This window comes from Alligator mississippiensis, chromosome 7, assembly GCF_030867095.1.
Source record: "Alligator mississippiensis isolate rAllMis1 chromosome 7, rAllMis1, whole genome shotgun sequence".
Classification (NCBI taxonomy): domain Eukaryota; kingdom Metazoa; phylum Chordata; order Crocodylia; family Alligatoridae; genus Alligator; species Alligator mississippiensis.
This window is the reverse complement of record NC_081830.1, coordinates 7,301,320-7,325,146: the sequence shown is the minus strand read 5'-3', so window position 1 is coordinate 7,325,146 and position 23,827 is coordinate 7,301,320. Positions and strand designations below refer to the sequence as shown.

Here is a 23,827-nt window from a genome sequence, read left to right as displayed (position 1 = left end):
GGAGTGTCCTTGTTGAGCAAAAGCCCTTTTGAGATGGGTGAAGTGAGCTCGTGGGTGTTCTCAGTGCAAACTTGTGGGATCGGAGAGCTTGGCTGTCTGCCCTGTGGGGGCACATTTCTCACAGGAAAACCACTCTCTCCAGTTTCTCTCTTCACATAGCCAAGGGGAACTTACAAAACACCTTTCACAGGCGAGTCTCTGAACTTCATTTCATCAGTCTCTTGGATGCAAAAAATTATGGATTAAATCTACTAAATGGACTCCTCAATTTACAACTTCACTGACTGCGTATCTTGCACGCATACCCGCCCAGCCTCTGGCTTCTTCACTGTTCATTCCATCGAGGAAGATCATACACCACCTGCAGAGGCTTCTTCCACCTGATTAAATGTTTTTAAAGCCAAGAGCTTGCTGAAATTTTGTTTTCCAAGTATTTAAGTTGATCTAAAAAAGATATCGGATTTACCCAAAGAACCTTGTCTAATACAAAATACAGGATTTACTCAAAAACTCTTGTCTCCCTCTGTCCTTAGCCTAACACAGCTACACCCTTTCCAGACAGTGGATTGATGACACATGTGACCCGCCTCTTCACTATTTACTAGCTATATTCATTCCCCCTGCCCAGCCTCTCTCACCCACTGACTCTCACTTACACCTTCACAAAAGCGGCCCGGCCCCCGTAGCAATGCCGCCGCGTGGCATGCTGGGAACTGGAGTCCTTGTCCTCCTTGTCCTCAGCCTCTTCTTCCCGCCCCCGCGACCTGATTGGCTTGCTACTAGAAGGGCCCGCCCTCTCTCGCAGCCGACCAGAAGAGCAGCGCCGGGGCCGGATGTGTGCCGTGATTGGCGGGCGGGGCGCAGGGCTCCACCGTGATTGGCGGGCGGGGTTGGGGGTGGGTCCGGTGGCGATGGCGGCGGCGGCAGCAGTGGCAGCGGCGGCTGCCGGGCCGGGCGCGGCGGGGGTGGCGCGCGTGTCCAGCGGCCGCGACCTGAGCTGCGTGCCGGAGGTGGCAGGGACCCTGGGCGCCGTGGCCCGGCAGGGGTGAGGTCGCGGGACCCGGCCCCACGTGGGAGCCTGGCGGGGAGAGGCCACGTGGGTGACCCGGTCTGCCCCGCGGGCCACCTCCGACCCCGCTGGGCGGCACCACGTGGGTGACGTTTCACCTCTGGCGACGGGGAGTGTACCCCACCCACATGCCCTTAGCGAGGGGTCTCCATGTCCTTTGAAAGATGACCCCAGCGGGGCCTGGGCTGGTGGAGGCCAGTGCCCTGTGGTGCCCTTTGACCTCTGATCCTGGGAGCCCTTATAGGCGGCCTTTGATCTCTGACCTGGGGCTGGTGACATTAGCAATAGTGGGGGCCAGAGCCACGTGGTGACCTTTGACCTCTGACCCTAACGAGGTGATCAGCCCCCCAGGGTTCTGGTGGCCCATCCAGTCGACCTTTGACTCCAGTTTGGAGCTGGTCTTTGTGTGTAATCTTTGAACTCTGACCCTAGCCTTGATCTCTGACTCCAGCAAGAGCTCCCTCGGGTCATCCATCATGCTTGGTGCTTACTCTAATGACCTTTAACCTCTGACCCTGCCAAGTGGCAGTGACACCCCAGAAAATCCCCTTGCCCCTGACTTCAGATGGGCCTGCAACCCCATGTGGCCTCCATCCCCAGCCTACCTATGGCCTCTGACTGACCTGGCGGGTGGGGGTGGCACCGTCCTCTACAACCTCTGACCTCGGTGGTGAAGGCAGGATTGTCCCTTCCCACTGGCAGTGGGGAAGGGGCAGGCGGGCGCCACGGAGGGTCTCCAGGGGTCAGAGGTGATGGAGGCAGAGCTCCCTCATGCCCTGCATCCCCATCCCGCAGGTTTGACTTCCTTTGTATGCCTGTCTTCCACCCGCGCTACAAACGGGAGTTCACGAGAGAGCCGGCGCGGAGCCGCCCAGGTCCCCAGACCCGTTCCGACCTGCTGCTCTCCGGGAGAGGTGAGACGGGCCCCACCCCCATCGCTGCCCCTGGGGGCAACCCCCTGCATCTCCACCTGCACTCCATGGCTGCCCCTTGCCAAACCCCCCACCCCCTCTACTGCTGCCCCTGTACCCTGCTAGCCTCTTCCTCCTTTGCTGTCTCTGCCAAGCCCCCCTTGCTGTCCCTGGCCTCTGGCCCAGCGTGGCCTGCTGGACGCTCTGCCCCACCCCCCCATCTGCAGTGGCTGCCCCCTACTGTCCCCACTCCAACCTACACCCATCACAGCCCCCTGCCCAGGGCACCACGCTGCCTGCTGGAGCCCCCCACCTCCATCGCTGTTCCCTACTGGACCCCCCCCCACCATTGCTGCCCCCTTCACTGGACATGGCACTCCCTGCTGGGTGCCCACTCCCATCACACTGCCACCCCCCAGGGCCTGCTGGACCTCCTACCCACTGCTACGAATGGTCTCTGCTGGACCTCCCTGCCCCATTGCTGCCTCAGCACCTTGCCCTACCATTGTTCCTCATGCCCTGGGCACAGCATGGCCTGCCCGCCTCTCCGCAGCTGTTGCTGCCCCCCCAGCCAAACTGTGCCCCCCGCCCACTGTTGCTCCCTGCTGAACTCCTCACCCCCCATCTCTACCCTCTGCCAGACCCCCCACCCTCTGACCCCCAATGGCATCTCTGCCTTGGGCACAGTACCCGCTGCTGGACCCTCCTCCCCCCTCACCAGCTCTGCATCCCCCAGACTGGAACACACTGATCGTGGGGAAGCTCTCGCCCTGGATCCGCCCTGACTCTGCGGTGGAGACCATCCGCCGCAACTCAGAGGCGGTGAGCGGGGGCAGGTGGGGCTCGGCCATTCCTGTGGGGGCAAAAGGTGGGGCAGACCCTGGGGGTTGGGGGCAGGAGGGGGCTGTGGGCGGAGCCTGGAACCCAAGAATGGGGCTGGGAGTGGGGTCTGTGTGCCCAGGTAGGGGCTGGGGGTGGGGCCTGGAATGGGGTGGGGACAGGGTGTAGTTGCCAGCTTGGGCAGGGCCCAGGTTGCAAGGCCTGGGGCTGTGGGCATGACCTGGAGCCTGGGAAGGGGCTTTGGACAGGCCCAAGAAGTCAGGCTGACCCCGCTCTCCTCCCTGCCCCCTAGGCAATGCTGCAGGAACTTACGTTCGGGGCCTACCTGGGCCTTCCCGCCTTCCTGGTGCCACTGACGCAGGCTGAGAACCCGAACCTGGCACGGGTGCTGAGCACCCACCTGCACACCGGGCACCACAGCGCCATGGTGAGCTGAGCGGGACGGGAAGGGTGGGCCCTTTCATCCCTCCCCTCCCCTCCCCCCCAGCCTGATCTCCGCCCCCTTCCTCCAGGTATGGATGCGGGTGCCCCTATTGGCCCCCGAAGACCTGCGGGACGACCTCATCACTAACGAGCCACTGGATGAGCAGCCCAATGAGGCTGGTGAGGAGAAAACCTGGACCTGGTGAGGGGCGGCACTGCCAGCAGAAAGTTCACAGCATGTATCCCCGTTCCCCACCTGAGCTTCAGAGTCTGGGTGGGGGAGCAATCCCAGAGCCCTACCCCTTTGGCTCACCATCCCCTCCCCTCATCTCTTGGCAGGTGGCACAACTTCCGCACCCTGTGTGACTACAACAAGCGCATTGGTGTGGGTGAGTACAGGGGCACTGCTGGGGAAGCTTGCAGCAATAGTCTCCAGCCACTCAGCTGGGGGCACTGATGGGGGAAGCTTGCAGCCTGGTTGGCCTCACCCTGTAGCTGGGGCTGCTGCCGGAGGGAAGCTTGAAGCCCAGTAGGTGCCACCCCCTCAGCTGAGGGCATTGTTGGGGAAGCTTGCGGCCCAGTAGGCCCCTCCCCCTCACCCGGGGGGGGGGGGCACTGCTGGGAGAAGCTCACAGCCCTATTGGCTCTGCTCCCTCAGCCAGGGGCACTGCTGCAAGAAGCTTGCAGCCTTGTAGGCCCCGCCCCCTCCTCTCGGAGCGCTGGTAGCCCTACTGACCCCTTGCCCCCGCAGCGCTGGAGGTGGGGGCCGACCTGCCTTCCGGTCACGTCATCGACCGCTGGCTGGGGGAGCCAGTCAAGGCCGCCATCTTGCCGACTTCCATCTTCCTCACCAACAAGAAGGGCTTCCCCGTGCTCTCCAAGGGGCACCAGCGCCTCATCTTCCGCCTCCTCAAGGTCAGCTCCTCCTGCAGACCTTGCCCCCTGTCCTGGCTCCACATACAGGCTCAGGAGCCACAGCCACTGGCCCTGGCTCTGCCTATTCCCAGGAACCTGGTCCTGCCCCTTAATTTTCGCCCTGCCTCCTGATTTCCCCCTGGCCTGGCCTGGCCCGCTGGCACTGAGTCCTACCCACAAGCCTCTGAGCTGGGCCCAGCTGCCTTGCCCTCTCCTCCCAGGTCCTGCCCACCCTTCCCCCAGGGAGGTGGGGGCTGCCTGGGGCATGCTGAGCCTCCCTCTTGGCCCTTCCCTCAGCTGGAGGTGCAGTTCATCGTGTGGGGCGCCCACCACCATCCGGAGAAGGAGTTTTGCTCCTACCTGCAGTACTTGGAGTACCTGAGCCAGAACCGGCCCCCGCCCTCCGCCTACGAGCTCTTTGCCAAGGGCTACGAGGACTACCTCCAGTCTCCCCTCCAGGTGGGGGGGGAGGGGGGGCGGCCAGGGGGCTTTGAGGCAGGGAAGGGACATTGGGTGGTGGGGGAGGGGCATTGTGGCTTGGATGGGGTGTTGGGTGGCAGGCAAGGGGTATCATGGAGCTGGGGTGGGGGTCCATCGACTTAATTGGGGAGCTTGTTGTGGGGCAGTTGGGCTGGGGGGTGTTATTACCCTAGCCCAGGGGAGGAGGAGATGAATTGGATCTGTGCTGGGGGCTCTTGTGGGCTCATCTTCCCCTCCCCCCTTTTGCATGCTCTTGCTCTGGGCCAGATCACAACTCAGCAGCCATCAGTAGGGACCAGAGTGAACGGTGGGAGGCAGGGGCAGGGCCATGCTGACTCTGTGCTCTACCCCCAGCCCCTGATGGACAACCTGGAGTCACAGACTTATGAGGTCTTTGAGAAGGACCCTATCAAATACTCACAGTACCAGCAGGTGGGTGTGGCCTGCAAGGAGGGGGCAGGGTAAGGGGCGGGGTGCAAAAAGAGGGCCAGTCTTTAGGAGCTGGGTGGGGCCTGAGGAATAGGGGATCTACCTGGTATGGGGTTGGTATTGGCCAAGACAGAATGGGAGGTATGGGGTAGGAGGGGCTTTTAGAAAGGGGTGGGGCTTCAGTTGCATCTCACCCTCACTTGTCACTCCTCAGGCTATCTACAGATGCTTGCTGGACCGGGTACCCGAGGAAGAGAAGGACACTAATGTGCAGTGAGTGCCTCCCAGTGCCTCATGCCCTGGGCCATCCCAGTGCTACCCAGTTCCTTCTGCCAGTGCCCTCTTCCTTTTCCCAGTATCTCTCTACCTTCCCCCTGCTGCCTGCCTCACTGTCCCCAGCAGAGTGCAGCCGAGTGTCCCTCAGTAGGGGACCAGAGTGAACGGATAACGTTTTCCCTGCCAATGAAACTTCTGCCTTGGGATATCACTATGCTTTGCGCCTGCTAGACCCAGTACCTCCCCAGTTTCCCCCTGCTTCCTGCCCCATTATCCCCAGCCCTGAGGCAGAATGCAGTCAAGTGTCCCTCAGTAGGGACCAGAGTGAACAGACATAGTCTCCCCTCAGCAGTGCCCGTACCCTGAGGTACCCTGGTGCCTCTCATCTCCCAGCTCCAGTGTGCCTCCCTCTTTCCCCCCCTGCTTCAGTATCCTTAGCTCAGCCAGAGTCTAGCTGAGGGTTCATCGGTAGGGGCCAGAGTAAACATGTCTCTTGTGCCCCCATCCACCTGGTGCAGGACCCCAGTGCCATCCTGTTTTGCTCAGTCCCTGAGCGGTGCCTCCCCATGTGCACACAGGGTGGTGATGGTTCTGGGAGCAGGGCGGGGGCCCCTGGTGCATGCCACGCTCCGGGCCTCGCGCCAGGCTGCTCGCCGGGTCCGTGTCTACGCTGTTGAGAAGAATCCCAATGCCATCGTCACGTGAGTGTCTGCAGGAAACCCTGCGCTCTCTGCCTTTGTGTCCGTCAGTAGGGGCCAGAATGAATAGGCCATGGCTTTCCCCCATCAGTGCCCTTTTTCCACTGCCCTGGGGTGCTCCGGTACATACCAGTGACCCCCAGCTTCCTGCCCCAGACCTGTGATGGAGTGTCAAAAAGTGTCTATTAGTAGGGAGTAGAGCGAACGAGCAGTTAATTTTCCCCTATCGGTGTTTCTGTCTTGCTACCCTGGGGTGTCCTAGTTCTCCCAGAACATCCCAGTATCCCAGTATCCCCTGCCTCAGAATCCCCAGCCCCATGGGGGCATGTTGCCATGCGTCCATCAGTAGGAACTAGAGTTATATGGACAGTATTGGTCCTGCATCAGTGCCTGTCTTCATGTCCGGGGTTGCCCCAGTTTTCCTAGTACATCCCAGTGACTCTGTACTCCTGTAGTCTCTGCTCGGTGGCTGGGTTTGGCTGAGCGTCCATCAGTAGGGACCGGAGTGATCAGATGGTGGGTTTCCTCCCATCAGTATCCCTATCTCCATATCCTGGAGTGGCCCAGTTCTCCCAGTACATCCCAGTGATGATACACTCTCCCCCAGAACCCTCAGCCCTGTGGTGGAGTGTCACTGGGTGCCCATCAGCAGGTACCAGAATAAATGGGTAGTGTTTTCTCCCATCAGTGCTTCCATCCCCCTGCCTCGAGGTCTCCCAGTACTTCCCAGTGTCTCCATACTCCCTGTGCCAGTGTCCTCAGCCCTGTGTTAACCCCTTGGGTGCCATGTGCTGCAGATGTTGGGGGGCAGGGCTCTTGGTTTAATTCCCCCCCCCTTGGAGACCAGGTAGGGGGTGGGGGCTTCTTGGATTAACCCCTTGAGTGCCATAGGCCTGGTGGTGGGGTGGAGGGGGCATGGTTAACCCCTTGTGTGCCATGGGCTGGGGAGCTGTCGGAAATTACTCTTCCATGGACTGGCAAGCTGAGGGAGGGGGGCAGGTTCCCCAGGTTAACCCCTTGGGTGCTGCGAGCTTGGGGGGTGGGGAGTGGGCTACCAGTTGATGGGGCTGCTGGGTTAACCTCTGGCATGCTGTGCCGCAGGCTGGAGAGCTGGCAATATGAGGAGTGGGGCTCGCAGGTGACAGTGGTGTCGCGGGACATGCGGGAGTGGGCGGCGCCCGAGCAGGCCGACGTGGTGGTCTCGGAGCTGCTGGGCTCCTTCGCTGACAACGAGCTGTCGCCGGAGTGCCTGGACGGGGCCCAGCACTGCCTCAAGGGTGCGGGGCGGCAGGGGGGAGATGAGGTGGGGCAGAGCTCAGCATTGGGGGTTGGGGAACCTACAGCAGAGGCCTGGGTGAGTTAGGGTTTTGGAGGAGGGTGGGATATGGTGGGGCAAGGCTATAGCAGGGGTCAGGGGGTTTAGAGTTTGAGAGGGGGGTGGCATATGGGAGGCGATTGGGGTATAGTTGGGGCTGACTGGGTCAGAGGTCATGGAGGGGGCTAGGTATGGTGTGGCTATAGGGTTGAGAGGTATGAGGGGGAGGCTGTGGGGGAGGGCAGCAGCCATGGGATGCCCCCTGCCCTCCATCTGACCCCCTCCTGACCCCTTCCAGAGGGTGGTGTGAGCATCCCTTGTGACTACACGTCCTTCCTGGCACCCATCAGCTCCTCCAAGCTCTACAACGAGGTGCGGGCCTGCCGCGAGAAGGACCGTGACCCTGAGGTGAGCCTTGGCCGCTGCCACATAGCCCTACCCACTGCACCCTGGCCCGGGCCTAGGGGAGCCACCTTGGGGTGCACATGGGGCGCTGCGGGATGGGCGGATTGCTGACCAGATCTGTCCCCTGTCCGTCTTCTCGTCTGTCCACACAGGCACAGTTTGAGATGCCCTATGTCGTGCGGCTCCACAACTTCCACCAGCTGGCACCGCCCCAGCCCTGCTTCTCCTTCCACCACCCTAACTCAGGTAGGTCCCCCCAGCCCCGCTCCTCCTAGAAGAGGGTGTGGCCTGGCCTGGCCCTGCCCCTCCCCAGGGCAGTGTTCCCTCCCTATGGGGAGGGGGTGTGGCCTGGGTTAGCCCCACCTACCTGCAGCACAGTGGGTGGGGCCTATATTAGCCCCACCCTCTCAAGTCAACCACCTGATTGGGCATTGCAGTGGGCAGGGCTTGAGCAGGCCGCTCCCCCAGCGGCAAAACGGGTGGGATTTGTGCTGACCCCGCCTCCCAAGACAGGGGGCAGGGCCTGCCTTGGCCATACCCCTAACTATGCTTCATGGGCAGATACAGAGCGGGACAACAGCAGGTACCGGATGCTGGAGTTCAGTGTGGAGGTGAACACGGTGCTACATGGCTTTGCCGGCTACTTCGAGACCACCCTCTATGGCGACATCATGCTCAGTCAGTGCCAGGGGCAGGGTGGGGAATGGATGGGGGGCAGGGACCCCACGTGCCACTTACCCCTCTCCCTGCTTCCTGCAGGCATCCGCCCTGAGACGCATTCCCCAGGCATGTTCTCCTGGTTCCCCATCTTCTTCCCCATCAAGGTAAGGCTCCTGGATGCCTGGGTTCCACCCGAGCCCTTGTTAGCAAAGGGGTCACTCCTATATATGGGACACCTGGGTTCCCATTCAGTCATGGAGGTCCTCCATTCAATCATGGGGGGGCATATCCCATATCTAGGATGCCTGGGTTCCTGTTCAGTCATGGGGGAGCACATCCCAGTACTTAGGATGCCTGGGTCCCCACTGAATCATGGAGGGGCAAATCCCACACTTATGATGCCTGGGTTCTGTTCACTGCCAGCGCCCCTCCTTCTGGCCATGTTGCTCCAGGGGGTGTGGGGAGATGCCGAGGGGCAGGGCTGGTTCATGGCATCATCTCTTCCCCTTGCTGCCCCCGGCACTGGGGTCGTGGGGGGGTGGATCTCGGGTCCCTGGAGCTAACCTGTCCTCCGCCCCTGTCTCCTCACAGCAGCCGCTGGCCGTGCAGGCGGGCGAGCGGGTGCGCGTGTCCTTCTGGCGCTGCACCAACGCCAAGAAGGTGTGGTATGAGTGGGCCGTGACGGCGCCTGCCTGTTCGGCCCTGCACAACCCGACTGGGCGCTCCTACACCATCGGCCTCTGAGCCTTCTCGGGGGCCAGGGGCCTCCTCCCCCGCTGCCCCGTCCCACGCTTCCCTGTTCCCCAGTTTGTGGATTTGAATAAAATGGAGTTTAGCAGCTTCCCTGCTTTGCCTGGCCATTTTGGGGGGCCCACGTGTGTGGGGAAGGCGGGTCTCAGTCACCTCCGCCCTCCATGTGGCTACATCGTGGCCTGGGGCGGGTCGGGGGGCAGCTTTGCCACTGCCACCCCAATACGGGGAATGATGGAGGAGAGCCCCTGGCACAGGTGGGCAAAGGGCAGCCATTTTGGCGTAGGTTGAGGGATCCTGGTATCATGCCGGGACGTCTCGTCCCCCTCGGTATTTCAGGGACCCCTCCCTCCGCGTTCTCCAGGGGGCTAAACTGGCTTGGGCGGGCGAATGGGGGCGGCCGTCTTGGCTGTGGGTTGGGGGAAGGGAGGCGGCTGGATTGGCGTCACTGGAACCTGAGCAGGGCCCGCTTCTCCCCAGGCTTGGATGAATATGAGGGCAGCTGTCGTGGCCCACTGTGGTGTGAGAGCAGCCATTTATCCTCAGCTTGGTGGGTTGCTGGGAGGGAGGGCAGCTTGGCTGCTGTGGGGTGAAACCCCTGGGCTCAGCTTGGCGTGAGGCAGGGCCCCCTCAGCTGAGGGGTGAGAGGAGCCATCTTAGCTCCGGGATGGGCGGGGCCTTGGACACCCCCGGTCGGGTGTTGTCATGGTAACCGCTCCCCGCTTGCCCGGGCCAGAGGTCCCCGTTTGAACCTTGAACCCCCCGCCGGCCATAGCAACACGTTTGACCAATCAGCCCACGGGGGTTTGGCCTCTTCCGGGGTTTCAGCCAATCTCACCGAGCCTGTGGGTCGTTCCCACCAATCCCAGGGGTCCCTAGCCAGCCTTACTCCGCCCCTGTTAGTATCCACCAATCGGCGACTGCGAGCCGGCCGCTCGATCTCTCTTCACCCAATAGGGGTCGCTGTTGTGAACAAGGCCTCGCGCAGTTCCGCGTTGTGGGCCAATGGGCGTCGTCCCCCTGCGGGAAGAGCCCGCCTCCTCCCTGGAATGTCGGCAAACCGGCTTCGCCGCGGCCTGGCTCCGGCCCAATCAGTGCAGCGGCTGGGCCGAAAGCCCGCCTCTTCCGCGCGCTCCACCAATCCGCGCCGGCTGTGCGGTAAACATCCCGCCCTCCCTTCCTCTGCGCCAACCAGCGCCGATCTGCAAGGCTAGCCCCTCCCCCTACACCCGCGTCGCCATTCAGCGCCGCATCTTTGCGGACGCTCCACCCCTTTCCGCCGGCTGGGCCAATAAGCACACGACTTCGCCCCCCACCCGCGCGTGCGTAGTGGGCCCCGCCGGGAGGGGGAGGGGGAAGGTTCTGGAGGGAGCCGCGGCTGCCGCCATCTTAGCGCCGCGTCCGGCCGCGGGGAGACCCGGAGCCGCGCGCGGAGCCGCCGCCGGCGGGGGAGGGTGAGCACGGGCCCGTCTCGGGCCCGAGCCGTGACGTCAGAGCGGCGGGGGGGCCGTCACGGAGCCCGAGCGGTGACGTCAACTGAGGGGGGGCGCGCAGGGCTTGAGGCAGGGGCCAGACAGAATGTTGGGGGGGTGGACGGGGCTTGGAGTGGGCGGGACGAGTGGGAGGCTGCCCCCGGGGGCGGGACTTGAGTTGGCCAATGGGCGTGGGGGGGCGGGGCCGGTCAGGGCGTTCTAGAGCAGCCCTGGAGGGAGTCTAGAACAGGCCCAGGGTGGGTGGGGGCTAATGGGGTTCGGTCCTGGGGGTGTCTGTGGGTTCTGGGGGCCTGGTGGGTTCTGGACTGGGCAGGTTTTGAGTGATCTAGAACCTATGGTGCTCTAGATTCTCGATAGAGCAATGGTGCTTGGTCAGGGCAGGCCTCTGTATGGGCCCAGAATGAAAGTCTAGAACTGGAGGAGGGCTCTGGTTAGGTGGGTTCTAGAGCTGGGATCCTTTGGGTGACCTAGAACCATTAGGCTCTAAATTAGTTCCAGAGAAGGAGCCCTGCGCAGGGGGCTGGTGGTCTCTGTGGATCAAGAATGAGGGTCTAAAGCCAAGGGGTGGTTCTAGATTATCCTGGGGGGGGGTTCCTGGGTTCTAGAGCAAGGTGGCTTTGTGTGATCTAGAACAGCGTTTCTCAACCTGTGGGTTGCAACCAGTGTCACTGGGTGCCCATCAGTAGCTACCTGAATGAACAGGTAGCATTTCTCCTCATCAGTGCCCGTCATCATACCCCTGCCTTGAGGGATCCTAGTTTTCCCAGTACTTCCCACTGTCCCTGTGCTCTCTCTGCCAGTATCTGCAGGGGTGCTATATGGAAGAATTCACAAGGATATATGGGTTGTGAATAAACTTTAAAAATGTATTTAAAAATATGGGAAGCGGTGGCTTTTCCCTTGCCAGGTGGCAGAGTTCCAGCTTGCCAAGGGGCTGCATGGGGTCTCCTTTGCCCCACACACTTGCCCCCTGCCCCACATGTGGGGGAGGGGGGGGCAGCAGGTCGGGAGGGGCATTAGGCCATGACTGGCCATTGATGTTTATAAATGAGTCTTGGTACAAAAAAGGCTGAGAATAGCTGATTCAAAACTGAGGCTGTATCTGGCTTCTAAACCAGAGCCTTCCACAGTCTGCGGCGGTCACAAACAAGAGTCTGGAGCCAAGTTCTGGGTTGCCCCAGGAGCGTGGTGGGTTCTAGATCAGGGAGGCCTTGTGTGACCTAGAAGCATTACAGTTTCTAAGTGGGGCTGCTCCATGATGGGGCAGGTTGTTGTATTGTTCTAGAACAGGTCTGAGGCAGGTGTTTTCTAGAACAGACTTCAAACAGGAAGAGAGGCAGATCTTTAAGCATCTAGAGCAGAGTGGGACTGAAGCTTGGGGCCAGGGCTGGACTGAGGATGGGTGCTTGTTCTTGATCATTTTTTGCAACTGCTTTGGGAGCGAAGGCTCTAGAATGAGTTACTGTTTTAGATCTTAGTCCGGTACATGCCATGAGGTGGAGACATTAGAGGGTCGTGTCTGCAACCTGGTGATGGTACGGGCTTTTGATTTGGAGGGACCTGAGCTTTCTGGAGTTGGAGGGTGGCCAGGAGGGGGATTCTCGAGTCTCCAGTGCCTGCGGAAGCCTGGTTGGATGCCCAGAATCACAGCGGCTGCAGGGAGAACCTGGGAACCAGCCTGGTTCTAGAGCACAGCATGGTCTATGCTCTAGAACCATGGCCTCATACTCTCCTATTTCTCTCCCCTGCCAGGAAACACTTGGAACCCAGTTAAGTCGGTGCCAGGAATCCGCTTGCACCCAGCGCCCGCCCTTCTGGGGGCGCCCCCAGCTGGGCCAGCATGGAGCCGGGGGGCTCAAACCCACTGCAGGACCCAGTGAGTGCATTCCTCTCTCTGCCGAGCTTGTGGGGACAGGGTTGGCCGAGCTGGGACTATGGTCAGGGTTCTCAACTAATCCTGTCTCCCCCTTGCAGGCCCAGGTGGATGCCATGTCATCAGATGACTTTGACATTGTCATTGAGGCAATGCTGGAGGCTCCCTACAAGAAAGAGGAGGTGAGGCTTTGCAGGGGAACTGCTGGTTAATGAGGGACGTTAGCTAACGAGCTAAGGAAAGGAAGATGGGGTTTGGGCTCCAAGGCAGGAGATGCTTGTAGAATCAGCTGGACCTCTGGGATGGTCTCAGCTGACAGAGCACAGTGAGCTTGTGATTGGACTCCCTTTAGGGTGGGATTTGGGGAATTTTGGGTCATTTTCGGTGCTGTTTGTGGATGTTTGAGGTCTTTTGCAGCCCGGGTTGTGGGTTTGGCAATTTTTAACGGTTCAGTAGATCAGTGTAATCTTCCCTGGAAGAATTTGTGCATCAGAGTTTTGGGGTGCGGCATCTGCTGCTGCTGGTAATCCTTCCACTCCCCTGTCCCTGTTTCCCCCAGGCCCAGCCGGGACCCTCAAAGGCACCAGCTGAACCCCCGGCAGCTCAGGTAACTTTTGGGGAGGGGGGGCACTTGTGTGAGGGGGAGACACTGGGGGTGGGGGGGTTCAGGACTCATTTGTCTCTGCTGTCTTCCCTTCCTTGGGCAGCAGCAGCCTCCGGAGGAGCCAAGCAAGGAGGCCAAGAAAGAGAGCTCCAGCAGCAGGTACTGGGTGGGGACAGGAGGCAGCCTGGAAGGAGGCATGATTGGGGGAGGTGGGGGACACAGGTAGGGGGCTGGGATTGACTGTGGTTGTGGTTCAGTATGTGGCTGGAATTGGCTGGAGTTTGGGGGGTTAGGGCAGGACAGCAGGCTAGGATTGGCGGGGTGGGTTTTGATTGGCCAGGGTTGAGTGCTCAAGCAGAGCAGGAGGCTTGAAATTGGCTGGGGTGGGTGTTAGCAGGGACTGGGACTGGCTGGAATTGGAGGTTGGGTTGGGGTACTCAGCAGGTCTCTGACACCCTCCCTCCTCCTGATGCTTTTTTTCTCCTGCTTTACCCCAGCAAGAAGAAGAAGAGTCGGAGCCGCAGCCGCAGCCGTGACCACAGACACAGGTAGGGGGCTGGGATTGGCTATGGTTCAGTAAGCAGCTGGAATTGGCTAGAGTTTGGGGGATTAGGGCAGGACAGAAAGCTAGGATTGGCTGGGGTGGGTTTTGACTGGCCAGGGTTGGGTGCTCAGGTAGAGCAGGAGGCTTGAAATTGGCTAGGGTGGGTGTTTAGCAGGGACCGGGATTGGCTGGAATTGGAGGTTGGGTCGGGGTACTCAGCAGGTCTCTGACACCCTCCCTCGCCCCCACCCAACCGGAGCCGGGACCGAGACAGGGAACGGCGGCGCCGCAGTCGGAGCCGGGAGCGCCGGAGCCGCCACAGGAGCCGGAGCCGGGAGCGCCGGCGGGGGGGCAGCCGGTCTCGAAGCCGTGAGCGCCGGCGTGAGGAGCGTTCCCGCTACCGCAGCCCTCCACCTTCGGGGTGAGTTTGCCCTGCCCCCTGGAGAAGCTTCACCCTCTTCAGTCCCCACCCACTTGCAAGGCCTATTCCCTGGGCTGGTTTGGCTTCCCCTATCATGGATGCTTGGTGCGGTGGGTGTCCTGACTGTAGGTCTCCACCCATTGCCTGCTGCTGTGTGATTTGCCCACCCCCCCCAGTGCCTTCTGTGACCCTTCCCCCGTCGCCCTGCCCACTCTGTGCTGCTTGGATATCATCCAGCCCTCCCTTGGCCCTGACCCATTGTGTCTGTCCTCAGGCGTCGCTTTGGCCACAGCAAGAGTCCCCTGTACCGAGAGAAGAGCCCTGTGCGGTGAGTAGAAGGGGGAAGCTAAGAGTGGTTAGGAGCTTGGGAGGTGGGTAGTGGATTTAGGAGGTGGGGGCGGAGGATGAGTTTCCCTGGTGTGTTACACCCACTTCATCCCCCACAGGGAGCCGCTGGGCAGTCTGAGCCCTGAGGAGCGGGATGCCCGCACAGTCTTCTGCATGCAGCTGGCTGCTCGCATCCGCCCCCGTGACCTTGAGGACTTCTTTTCTGCTGTTGGCAAGGTAAGCACAGGCTCTGCCTCCAGGATGGCACCAACCTCGCTGCTCCCCCCCCCGATTAGCCTTGCTTAGTTCCCCAGGCGGGGTGGGTGCCACTGTCCCAGGGCCCACTTTGAATTCCTTGCCTGGCTTTGCTTCCTTTCCCCAGGCCTCACCCTTATTGCTTCTATGGTGGCTTTTTGTCCAGGGCTCTACCCTATGCAGCATGAGTCCACCTCTGGCTTTCTGGGCTTGAGGAACATCTTTGTTGTGGGCAGCAGGCCCTGCCCCCAGTCACCAAGATATTGGGATTTTAGGCTCTCTCCCACCCCTGCAATAGGGGCTGCTTTGGTCCAGGTTCTGCCTTCTGGAACCCTAGTCTTGGGGAGGCAGGTGCTGACTCTCCCCCCTCCATGCTGGCCATGCCCCCTCCTCACATACCTTCTCCTTTCTCTGCAGGTGCGGGATGTGCGCATCATCTCGGACCGCAACTCACGCCGCTCCAAGGGCATCGCCTATGTGGAGTTCTGTGACATCCAGGCTGTGCCGCTGGCCATCGGGCTCACGGGACAACGCCTACTGGGGGTGCCCATCATTGTCCAGGCCTCCCAGGTGAGCCCTGACCTGCCAGGGGGCATTGGGGTAGGAGAGAGGGAATGACTCGGGCAAGGCTTGATCCACAGTTCGATTCTATCCAGAGAGGAGACGGGACAAGGGGCTTTGTGGGGCAGCCCTGGGGCTCCCAGCTGATTGGTCCCCTTTCAAGGGAGCCTCCATATCCCCAGTTCTTGGATCTGTGGGGCAGGGGGAGCAGTGGGGTTGTGGGGGCTTGGAATGATAGGGGCTGGGGATTGTGGAGGGCTGGGCCTTGGGGTGCTTGGAGCTGGGGGGCACTGAGGGCTATTGATGAAGCTCTTGCCCCGTTCAACACGACAGGCGGAGAAGAACCGGCTGGCGGCCATGGCCAATAACCTGCAGAAAGGCAGTGGGGGACCGATGCGCCTCTACGTGGGCGCCCTGCACTGCAATATCACCAAGGAGATGCTGCGGGGCATCTTTGAGCCCTTTGGCAAGGTGGGTGAGGGTGGGGCAAGGCCTGACCTTGGGTGGGGAGGGCTAGGAAGGGGCTTCATCCCTCGGGTGCAGGACCAACCTGGATCATCACCATTCACAGGCTGGGCTGGTGGGGGGGGGGTGTCCTCTGGTCAGGGTTCCAAGCCTTTTTGACACTGGGGGTATGTGCAGCTCTTAGCCTTGGTGTGACCCAGGTGGTTTTTTCTCTCCCCAGATTGACAGCATTGTGCTGATGCGGGACCCAGACACTGGCCAGTCCAAGGGCTACGGTTTCATTACGGTAAATGAGGTGCCTGAGGGCCTCCCCCACCATGGCACCCCCAAGTACTGGCAACACCCTGGGTGTTGGGCAAAGCAGCTGTGGGGTCCCTACATCCCTCCCTGCCCCCTCAGATGCTCAGCCCCCACAACCCATGTGGAACCACGAGTGCCCATCTGTAGGCCAAGGTCCTGTGGCCTGCCCTAGAATTCCCAACACACCAGACCCCAAGTAAAGTGCTCACAGGGTTCCCCTGTGCTCTGCCATCTAGGGACAGGCATGGGGTGCCTGTGATGTCACACTTCTGCACTCATGCCATGAAACAAGCCCCCATGTGGCTTCAGCTCCACCAACATCCTACTTGGGGGTCAGTGGGTAACTGGGGGTTCACCCCTCCCCAACCTGGGGCCCCACAGGCCCCTTCCTCTTCTGGCCCAGCCCCACTAAGCCCTTATACCCCAGGCCAAGAACCAGTGGGGTCCTTACAGCTCCTTCACCCCTTTCTTGGACAGCCCCCATACAGACTAAGCTCTACCACTTCCCCATTTGTGGGCCAGGGGGTGCCCATGGGTCTCTGCCTTCCCACCCAAGCTCTGTCTGGGCCAGGGGTGCCCATGGGCTGAGTGCCTGCGGGTTCCTTGCATGGTTCTGGTTCCAGCCATACCAACACCCAATTTAGGGGAGCCAGTGGGGCCCCCCCCCTTCCCAGCCACAGGTCCCTGCAGCCCTGCTGATCACCACTAACCCCTCCTCCCTGGCCCCCCCCCCCGCCCCCCAGTTTGCAGAGGCAGAGTGCGCACGCCGGGCGCTGGAGCAGCTGCATGGCTTCGAGTTGGCTGGACGCCCGATGCGCGTGGGGCAGGTAACAGAGCGGCTGGACGGCACCACTGACGTCGCCTTCCCCGATGGCGCCGATGAGCCTGATCCGGCTGGTGCCTCTGGCCGCCTACAGCTCATGGCCAAGCTCGCTGAGGGTGAGTCCTGGTCACCCCCAGCATGCAGGGGTGGGACTTGCAGTATTAGTGCTGCCTTGCTGCAAGACTGCTCCTCCCAATAGCATCTGGAGGTGGAGCATGTTAGGCCAGTCCCAGCTCCCCAGCTGGATGGTAGGCTGAGAGGGTCCGTGATGTTTCTTTCTCCTTCCCCCAACACTGCAGGCTCCGGGCTCCAGCTGCCTGGCACAGCTGCGGCCCAGGCTGCCCTGCAGCTCAATGGCGCCATCCCCCTGGGGGCCTTGAACCCCGCTGCTCTCACAGGTACTGGGGAGGGGAGTGCAGTCAGTTCCCTTGTTGGGGGGGGGGGGGGGGAGAGGGGCAGCTCTGGGGTGTCAAGGCAGTGGTGGGGGAGGGGGTTCCATGGGTGCTTTGGTGAGGGTTTCATGTAGGGGCTCTGGGGAGGGGGATGCAGGGGTCCCCTGTGGGGTTGGGCAGGGGGCTCTGGGGGACCATTGGGAGTGGAGAGGGGGTTGTGGCACTTTGTATAGGTGCTCTGGGGGGTCTTGTGGGTATGGGGAAGGGCCATGTATAGGCTGTGGGGGCCCTGGGGGGTGGTGACAGGGTACAAGGAGTCCCTGCGGGACCGTCTGACTACTCCCTTCTCTGCTCCAGCCCTGAGCCCAGCACTGAACCTGGCCTCGCAGACGCTGGCCTCCCAGTGCTTCCAGCTCTCGGGGCTCTTCACCCCCCAGACCATGTGAGTGAGGGTTGGGGCTAGGGCGGAGCCTAGTGACTATGGGGGAAGGGGCAAGGCCAAGGCAGTGGTGGGTGGGACCCCATTATGTGGGGTCGGGGTGTGTGGGAGCAGAGTTAGGGGCGGTGGGATGGGGAGGGTCCAGGGCAGTGGGTGCAGACAGGCTCTCTCCTCTAACCCCTCTCTTCCATTTCAGGTAAGGCTGCCCCTCCCCTGCAGATGGACAGATGCCCCTTCTCCAGTCCGGGGTCCTGCCCTCCCCCACTCCCCTCCAGGGGACAGAATTTAAGGGTATGGCCAGCAGGGGGGGGGTTAAGGGGGGGCAGGGGCAGGGCCCATCATAGCCCTGCCCCTCAGGGGGCAGGGCCTACCCTAGCCCTGCCCCCACCTCCCCCCTGTGAGGGGCTGGTATGGACCCCAGCCTGGCCACCCTCCCCCATGCCCCTCCCCCTGCCGACAAATTGTTTTCTTCTTTTGATCTTTTCTTCATTTATTTTTGTTTTTTTCTTTATCGAAACAAATAATAATAAAAAAAAGTCACAAAAACCCACCAGGGTGTCGGGGTCTCCTGTGTGGGGAGGGGCATGAATTGGACTAGACCGGGGGGAGGGGGAGGGGGGGGGGCACTGCTGTGGGAGCAGGGATCATGGTATCCCCAGGCTTCTTTGTTTCTATTTGTTGCACCTGGGATGTCCCATACCCCTGGGCTCCTTCTGCCCTGCTGGGGCCCCTTACTGCCAACCTGTGGCCCCCGCTACCCTGCCAGTTGTGCCAATGCCCCTCACTCCTGCCCCTCAGTAATGACACATCCTTTATGTGTTCCCCCCAGCCCCAATAGCATCTTCATGCGTCAGCCTGAGTCATCCCTGCCCCACTGACCTGGGGCTCCCATAGGGCCCATCCGCCCCCCACCCCCACCCATTTTTGGAGCCAGTTCTGTTGCTATGGCAGCCTGATATGCTTCCCATTTCCATGGAAACCACAGCTCCAAGGCTGTTTCTATGGTGATAGGATGCTCTCGATTTTTTTCCCAAGTCTATGCCCCCCCCAGCCCTAGAAAGAGGCAAGGCAGGACTCCTGTAGAAAATGGCTTTTTATTAAGAGCAGGAAGCCATTATGGCTGCCAGTCCTGCAATAGCTTGTGGGGGGCACTGAAGTCCCCACCAAGGTGCTGGGGTGAGGGGATGTCCAGCCAGCCCTGGCCTGGCTCCCACCACCTGTTAGACATTAAAGCAGAGAACCGTGTAGAAAAAAAGCGCCTGTGACTTTAAGAGTCTCTAAAGGGGAGTTGAGTGAAGGCTGGGGTATCCCATGGAGTTGTCCCTTAAAAGAGCATGGCATAGAGCTGCTCAGGTTGTGGAGGAAAACTCCCAGGTCCACACCTTTTAGGACTCTCTTAAAAGGTGATGTTCAAAACAGCAGGCAGCTAGTTCCAAAATTAGCAGAAAGTCTTTTTGTCCTTCCACAGCTGTCCGTCCTTGAGTCTGTGACTTTAAGAGCTCCTGCAGGGCAGGTCTGTTTTCCAGGACAGATGATGCAGAAGTAGTCAAAGGAGGTGATCCTGGTTTGGTGCTTTTAAGAGTCTCTCGGAAAGGAGAGTCACAAGTTTAACAGACAAACAGTCCAGCGGGAAGTCATCCACGGCCATCTCCTCCCATCCGTGTGCCTTAAAGAATGGCCTTAAAGTGGGGGGCCACAAACAACAAATCTACCATTCTCCCTTTATTGGAAAGTGGCACTTAAGGGTGGATCAAGATGATGGCCTTAAAGGGTTCTTTAAAGGGAAGTCGCACATACCTGGCGGGTGCTAAAAAGTAATCAATTTCCTCATAAAGGAGACCAAAGTTAGTGACTTTAAGACTCTTAAAGGAGAAATGCACAAGTGTCCAAGGTAAAGAGTTAGAACTAATGTTTAAAACAGCTTTCAGTGTCCCAAAAAACATTCTGAAGTCGGTGCCTTTAAATGCCCCCTTAAAAGGGAGTCTGAGTGCAGAGGACAAGAATAAATCCTCTTAAAGTTGCGGGGCATAGAGCTGGCTGTAAGTGTCCTGTGCAAAAGCCCTCAGAGGTGAGGGGTTGCAAACACCCATATGAAATAGGCCCTGTGTCTTTAAAACCCTCTTAAAGATGAGGGGTACAAAAAATAAAGTAAGGAACCCTTTAAAAAGGCAGGAGGATATTAATCCAGCACAAAAACAGCAGCAATCTCTTAAAGGGGAAGGATACAAAAGTGAAAAAGAGTAGGTAACTTGGAGCTTTCCTTTAACTTTCTCATAAAAGTGAAACGGTAGCTTAAAAATAAACACACCCAGGACAAAAAAAGGCCTTCCAGTGTGTCTGATGCAATGCCTTTAGGACCCCTTAAGGGGGCAGCGCATACCTACAGAGGCCACATCTAAATCCAGTGCGCTGGCTTCTTAAGTGCCATGGTTCATTTAAGACCCCCTTAAAGGTAAGTTACATGAACCCAGACTTTCATGAGTGTCCAACTGTCACAGCCCCCTTAAGTCTCCAAGAGGAGAAGCAGAGGACTGGAGGACAAAAAAGAAGGGTCCAAGATTAATGCAAGGCTGTGATTACCTGGCAAACCAGATTGACCAGGTGCCTTTAACATCTTAAAGGTGAAGTGCTTGGGTATGGCAGACACTGAACAGAGCAGGCCCTACTGTCTTTAACATCCAGCAGCCACGGTGTGGTTAAGATCTGTTGAAGGTGAAACAGAACGCTGGAGGAGAACAATCGAGTAGTAGCTGGCAGGTGCCCAGGGGGAGGGTGGGGTGTGGAGGCAAAAGGGGCTTTGGGGCAAGACCACCTCTTAAAGGGACAGTGCCTTCCCCCACACCACTCCTCTCCTGAGAGAGTGGCAGTGGGTAGCATTCCAGAGGTGTGGCTTCTGCCCATCCACCTCTCTTAAAGGAGTGGCTTCCATCCACCCACTCCTCTCAAAGGGGACTGCAACTGCTGGCTTGCCCTTAAAGGGCCAGCATCACAGCACAGAGAGGTCATTGCAGGACTTGGAGCGCTGCTTGAAGAAGCGCCCGTTGCGAGGCACTAGGCTGGACAGGAAGCGCTTGGCCTTTTCGGTGAGGCTCTCGCGGCGCCCGCCGGCAGCATCACCCCCCAGATGGCCACGGCGAAGGCGGATCTGGCGCACGGCACCCTCAAAGAGCTCCTGTGTGTTGTGCTGCAGCGCGGCTGAGGTCTCGATGTGCTTGCAGCTCAGCATCACTGCCATGCTCCGGCCCTCTGTGGGGGACGGGGGAGCAGCAAAAACCCTGTCAGTGCCCCCTGCTAACTCGTCCAGGAAAAAAAATCACCTGTGCCTTTAAGACTCTCTTAAAGGGGAAGTACTAGTAGATGCAGACTTAACGGGCCTCAGGAAATGTGTGTGTGGGGGGGGGGGGAGTCGTAGGGGTGGCCGGGTGGGTTTGACAGGGCAGAAGTAAAAGGGAGTGATGGGAGCATGTGTGGCAGTATGGGGGGGAGGGGGAGGGGCTTGTAGGGCTTGCCTCCACTCTTAAAGGGGCAGTTCCTGCACTTCCCCTGCTTCCTCTCTGGAAGGATCAATTCCTGTTTACCCATCTGCACCCTCTGCCAGCCTCTGCTCTTAAAGGGCCGGTCCCTGTTTGCCCCACCTTGCTCTTAAAGGGTGTAGTTCCTGCACATCCCTGGTCTCTCTTAAAGGGGCACTTCCTGCCCCACTAGCCCCTGCAGGGAGGAGGGGGAGGGGCAGGGAGTGGGGGTCCTGGCTTACCCTCAAGGGAGACCTCGCGCGCACGAGCCAGGTCACTCTTGTTGGCCACGAGGATGATGGGCGGGTCGGGCCGGGGGCTGTCTGCGCGGAGACGGCGTAGGGCAGGTGCCAGGCGGGAGAAGCTGCCGCGGTCGGTCACGGAGAAGACAAGGAGGAAGGCATCACCTGTGCGCACACAGGACTCCTGCAGCCACCCGCCTGCCTCGCCCTGTATTTGCACACATTTGCATACATTAGGGTGCACATTAATCCTCCCCTGCCCCAGCCCTGGATCCAACCTCATCCTGCGTGGCCTGACCAAGTGTTGCACCTTGGCCTCCTGATGCTCATTTGCATACAGTCCCTTCCCCCTCCCCCCAAATATACTTGCATACTTGGGGATGGGGATGTTCCCTGTGCTATGTCATTACCACCCCCAAAATCCCCTCCATTGCCAGACCAAGTGTTGTCAGGCACCTTGGCCTCCTCTTGTTCATGTGCGTGCATTTGCATAAGTTCCCCCGCCTCTGCAGCAGGCATTTGCATACATTATTCACTCAGCAGTTCTCCCCTGCACAATTTTTTTTTTCACCCGAGATCTGCATCATTTTGCAAGCACTTGCAGATACAACTTACCTTTGCATAAGTTGCCTGCAGGTGTGCGTGCATTTGCATAGTATGGTTGTGCCTTTAATACATCCCCCCCATCACCCACTCCCCTTTTTATTTTTTTTTTGCCCCCCCCCAAAAAAAAGAAATCTGTTCCCCAGCAGGGTGGCATAAACATGCAACTGTTTCCATAAAGTTGCATGCGATTAACCCCACTGGGGCCAGGAAACATCTCCCCCTCACCCCACAACAGTTAACCTGTTAATTATTATCTGTGGTGCTAATTTTCATACCCCACCCCTTCATTTGCATTAATCTGCATGCCATGTCCTCCATGCTGCCCCATGGGTTCCCTGCTTGCACCAACACTGACCCTGTCTACTCATATCTGTTTTGCATTCATTATCCCCACCCACCTGGTCCCCAATGTCATAGACGATGAGGGTCACTTCCTCGTCGTCCACTGAGAGGCGCCGCTCATAGGAGTCCTCTGGTGGGGGCAAGAGGAGCATTAGGGTGGTGCCGAATCCCCCCATATGTCCTGGGGCAGCAGATGGGACTCACCCAATATCATGGGGCCCAAGGAGCGCCCCCCCCCCCAGAGTCTTCCAAATGTGGTCCTAACTAATCCCGTGCCCAAAACCCATAGGGAAAAAGCCCCCCACCCCGCTGCATTTGCACCCCCAACCCCATCAGGCAGCCATGCCGTACCCCCAGACCACCCACCACATCAACCCCCCCCAACCATTGCCCCCATGTCCCCCTCAATGAGGAAAGCACTGGCCCGTTAAGAGGAGACAGCAGCCCCTACAATCACCACCCCTTATTTGCCCCCCTAAAAGTGTCCCCCCACAATTACTCCCCCAAATGCCCCTCAATTACCCCCACTTAATTGCTCTCCCCACAACCTCACAACAGTTGCCCTCAAAAGCAGTCCTCCTCAAAGCCTCCCCAACAATAAACCACCCAAAATACCCTCCCAATAGCCCCTAAAATAGAACAAGATGGGGAAGTGCCCCCACTAAAACTGCCCACCCAACAATTCCCCCCATAATTGCCCCCTGTTCCCCAGGCCGGGGGGGGAGGCAAGGGCTGTCACTCACCATGGGGCTCGTCATCAGCGGGGGGCCCAGGTGGGGTCCCTGCAAAGGCCGTGGCGAGCGCTGTCTTGCCCACGCCACGCTCCCCCAGCAGTACCAGGCGGTAGGGGCCCCCACGGCCCCCAGGTCCCGGGCCTGTGTCCGGCTCCTCCACTGCTGCCTCGCGCCGCAGCTGGGGCTTGGGGGGCAGTGGAAGGCTCCCCCGGCGCCCCTGCGCCCCCGGGCCCCGTGTCAGCGCCATTGCCTGGGGGCAGGGGGGAGGGGGTTGGGGTCAGACACCACCCCGCAAGCCCTGAAGACACCCACAATCTCCTAGCCCTGCCCCACTGCCCCCCCATCATCGCCACAGTTCAGCCCCACCCCGGCCCCCTGCATACTCCCCATCATCATCAGGCCAGGGCAGGGGCTGAGAGCAGGGACCTGAGGCACTATGCCCCCCCCCCCCCATGGACCCACCCTCCAGCCCCCCAACTTCATTCCCCCCAAAAACCTGGCCTCACCCCCCTACACCTTCACCAGCTCCATGGCATAGATGGGGGCAGGGGCTGAGAGCCAGGACCCCAGCGCCCCCAAACTCTGCCCCCATCCCTTGACCCATGACCTCTCACTCCAGCCTATGCACCCTGAGCCCTTCCCTCACCCTATCGGCCCCCCTCTCTGCACCCCCGCCCCACTGCCCTGCCCCTCATCAGCCTCCCTCCCCCTCACCTCCTCCCC

At 59.9% G+C, this 23,827-nt stretch overlaps 3 protein-coding genes across 9 annotated transcripts; 2 read left to right on the top strand and 1 right to left on the bottom strand.

Moving 5' to 3' along the window:
• The first annotated feature begins 912 nt into the window (after window positions 1-912).
• Window positions 913-9,262, top strand: PRMT5 (protein arginine methyltransferase 5). Of its 4 annotated transcripts, none has more exons than XM_059730438.1 (17): window positions 913-1,045; window positions 1,865-1,983; window positions 2,702-2,802; window positions 3,113-3,247; window positions 3,333-3,445; window positions 3,583-3,632; window positions 3,995-4,158; window positions 4,456-4,617; window positions 4,993-5,070; window positions 5,282-5,340; window positions 5,922-6,044; window positions 7,143-7,318; window positions 7,655-7,764; window positions 7,914-8,007; window positions 8,329-8,439; window positions 8,521-8,585; window positions 9,013-9,262. In XM_059730438.1, exons 2-17 carry the CDS (start codon window positions 1,881-1,883, stop codon window positions 9,163-9,165), a joined length of 1,797 nt encoding a protein of 598 aa, XP_059586421.1. In that variant the 5' UTR covers window positions 913-1,045; window positions 1,865-1,880; the 3' UTR covers window positions 9,166-9,262. The 4 variants fall into 4 exon arrangements, with proteins under 4 accessions (XP_059586421.1, XP_059586422.1, XP_059586420.1 ...); XM_059730439.1 differs by having other exon boundaries at window positions 914-1,045; window positions 2,717-2,802; window positions 8,323-8,439; XM_059730437.1 differs by having other exon boundaries at window positions 914-1,045; window positions 8,323-8,439.
• Window positions 9,263-10,518: 1,256 nt separating this feature from the next.
• On the top strand, window positions 10,519-18,218 carry RBM23 (RNA binding motif protein 23). Of its 4 annotated transcripts, XM_006261176.4 has the most exons (17): window positions 10,527-10,625; window positions 12,136-12,199; window positions 12,417-12,540; window positions 12,639-12,719; window positions 13,097-13,144; window positions 13,245-13,300; window positions 13,639-13,689; window positions 13,945-14,106; window positions 14,381-14,434; window positions 14,553-14,670; window positions 15,106-15,258; window positions 15,583-15,720; window positions 15,935-16,000; window positions 16,758-16,953; window positions 17,137-17,235; window positions 17,587-17,671; window positions 17,865-18,218. In XM_006261176.4, exons 3-17 carry the CDS (start codon window positions 12,505-12,507, stop codon window positions 17,866-17,868), a joined length of 1,347 nt encoding a protein of 448 aa, XP_006261238.1. In that variant the 5' UTR covers window positions 10,527-10,625; window positions 12,136-12,199; window positions 12,417-12,504; the 3' UTR covers window positions 17,869-18,218. The 4 variants fall into 4 exon arrangements, with proteins under 4 accessions (XP_014462835.1, XP_014462833.1, XP_014462834.1 ...); XM_014607349.3 differs by lacking the exon at window positions 12,136-12,199 and having other exon boundaries at window positions 10,519-10,625; window positions 13,248-13,300; XM_014607347.3 differs by lacking the exon at window positions 12,136-12,199 and having other exon boundaries at window positions 10,519-10,625.
• Window positions 18,219-18,748: 530 nt separating this feature from the next.
• Window positions 18,749-23,521, bottom strand: REM2 (RRAD and GEM like GTPase 2). The gene is made up of 4 exons (XM_019494479.2): window positions 23,114-23,521; window positions 22,427-22,500; window positions 21,423-21,630; window positions 18,749-20,914 (listed from the first exon to the last, which is right to left on the bottom strand). The coding sequence occupies exons 1-4, from the start codon at window positions 23,349-23,351 to the stop codon at window positions 20,655-20,657; spliced, it is 780 nt and encodes a 259-aa protein (XP_019350024.2). The 5' UTR covers window positions 23,352-23,521; the 3' UTR covers window positions 18,749-20,654.
• Window positions 23,522-23,827: the final 306 nt, after the last annotated feature.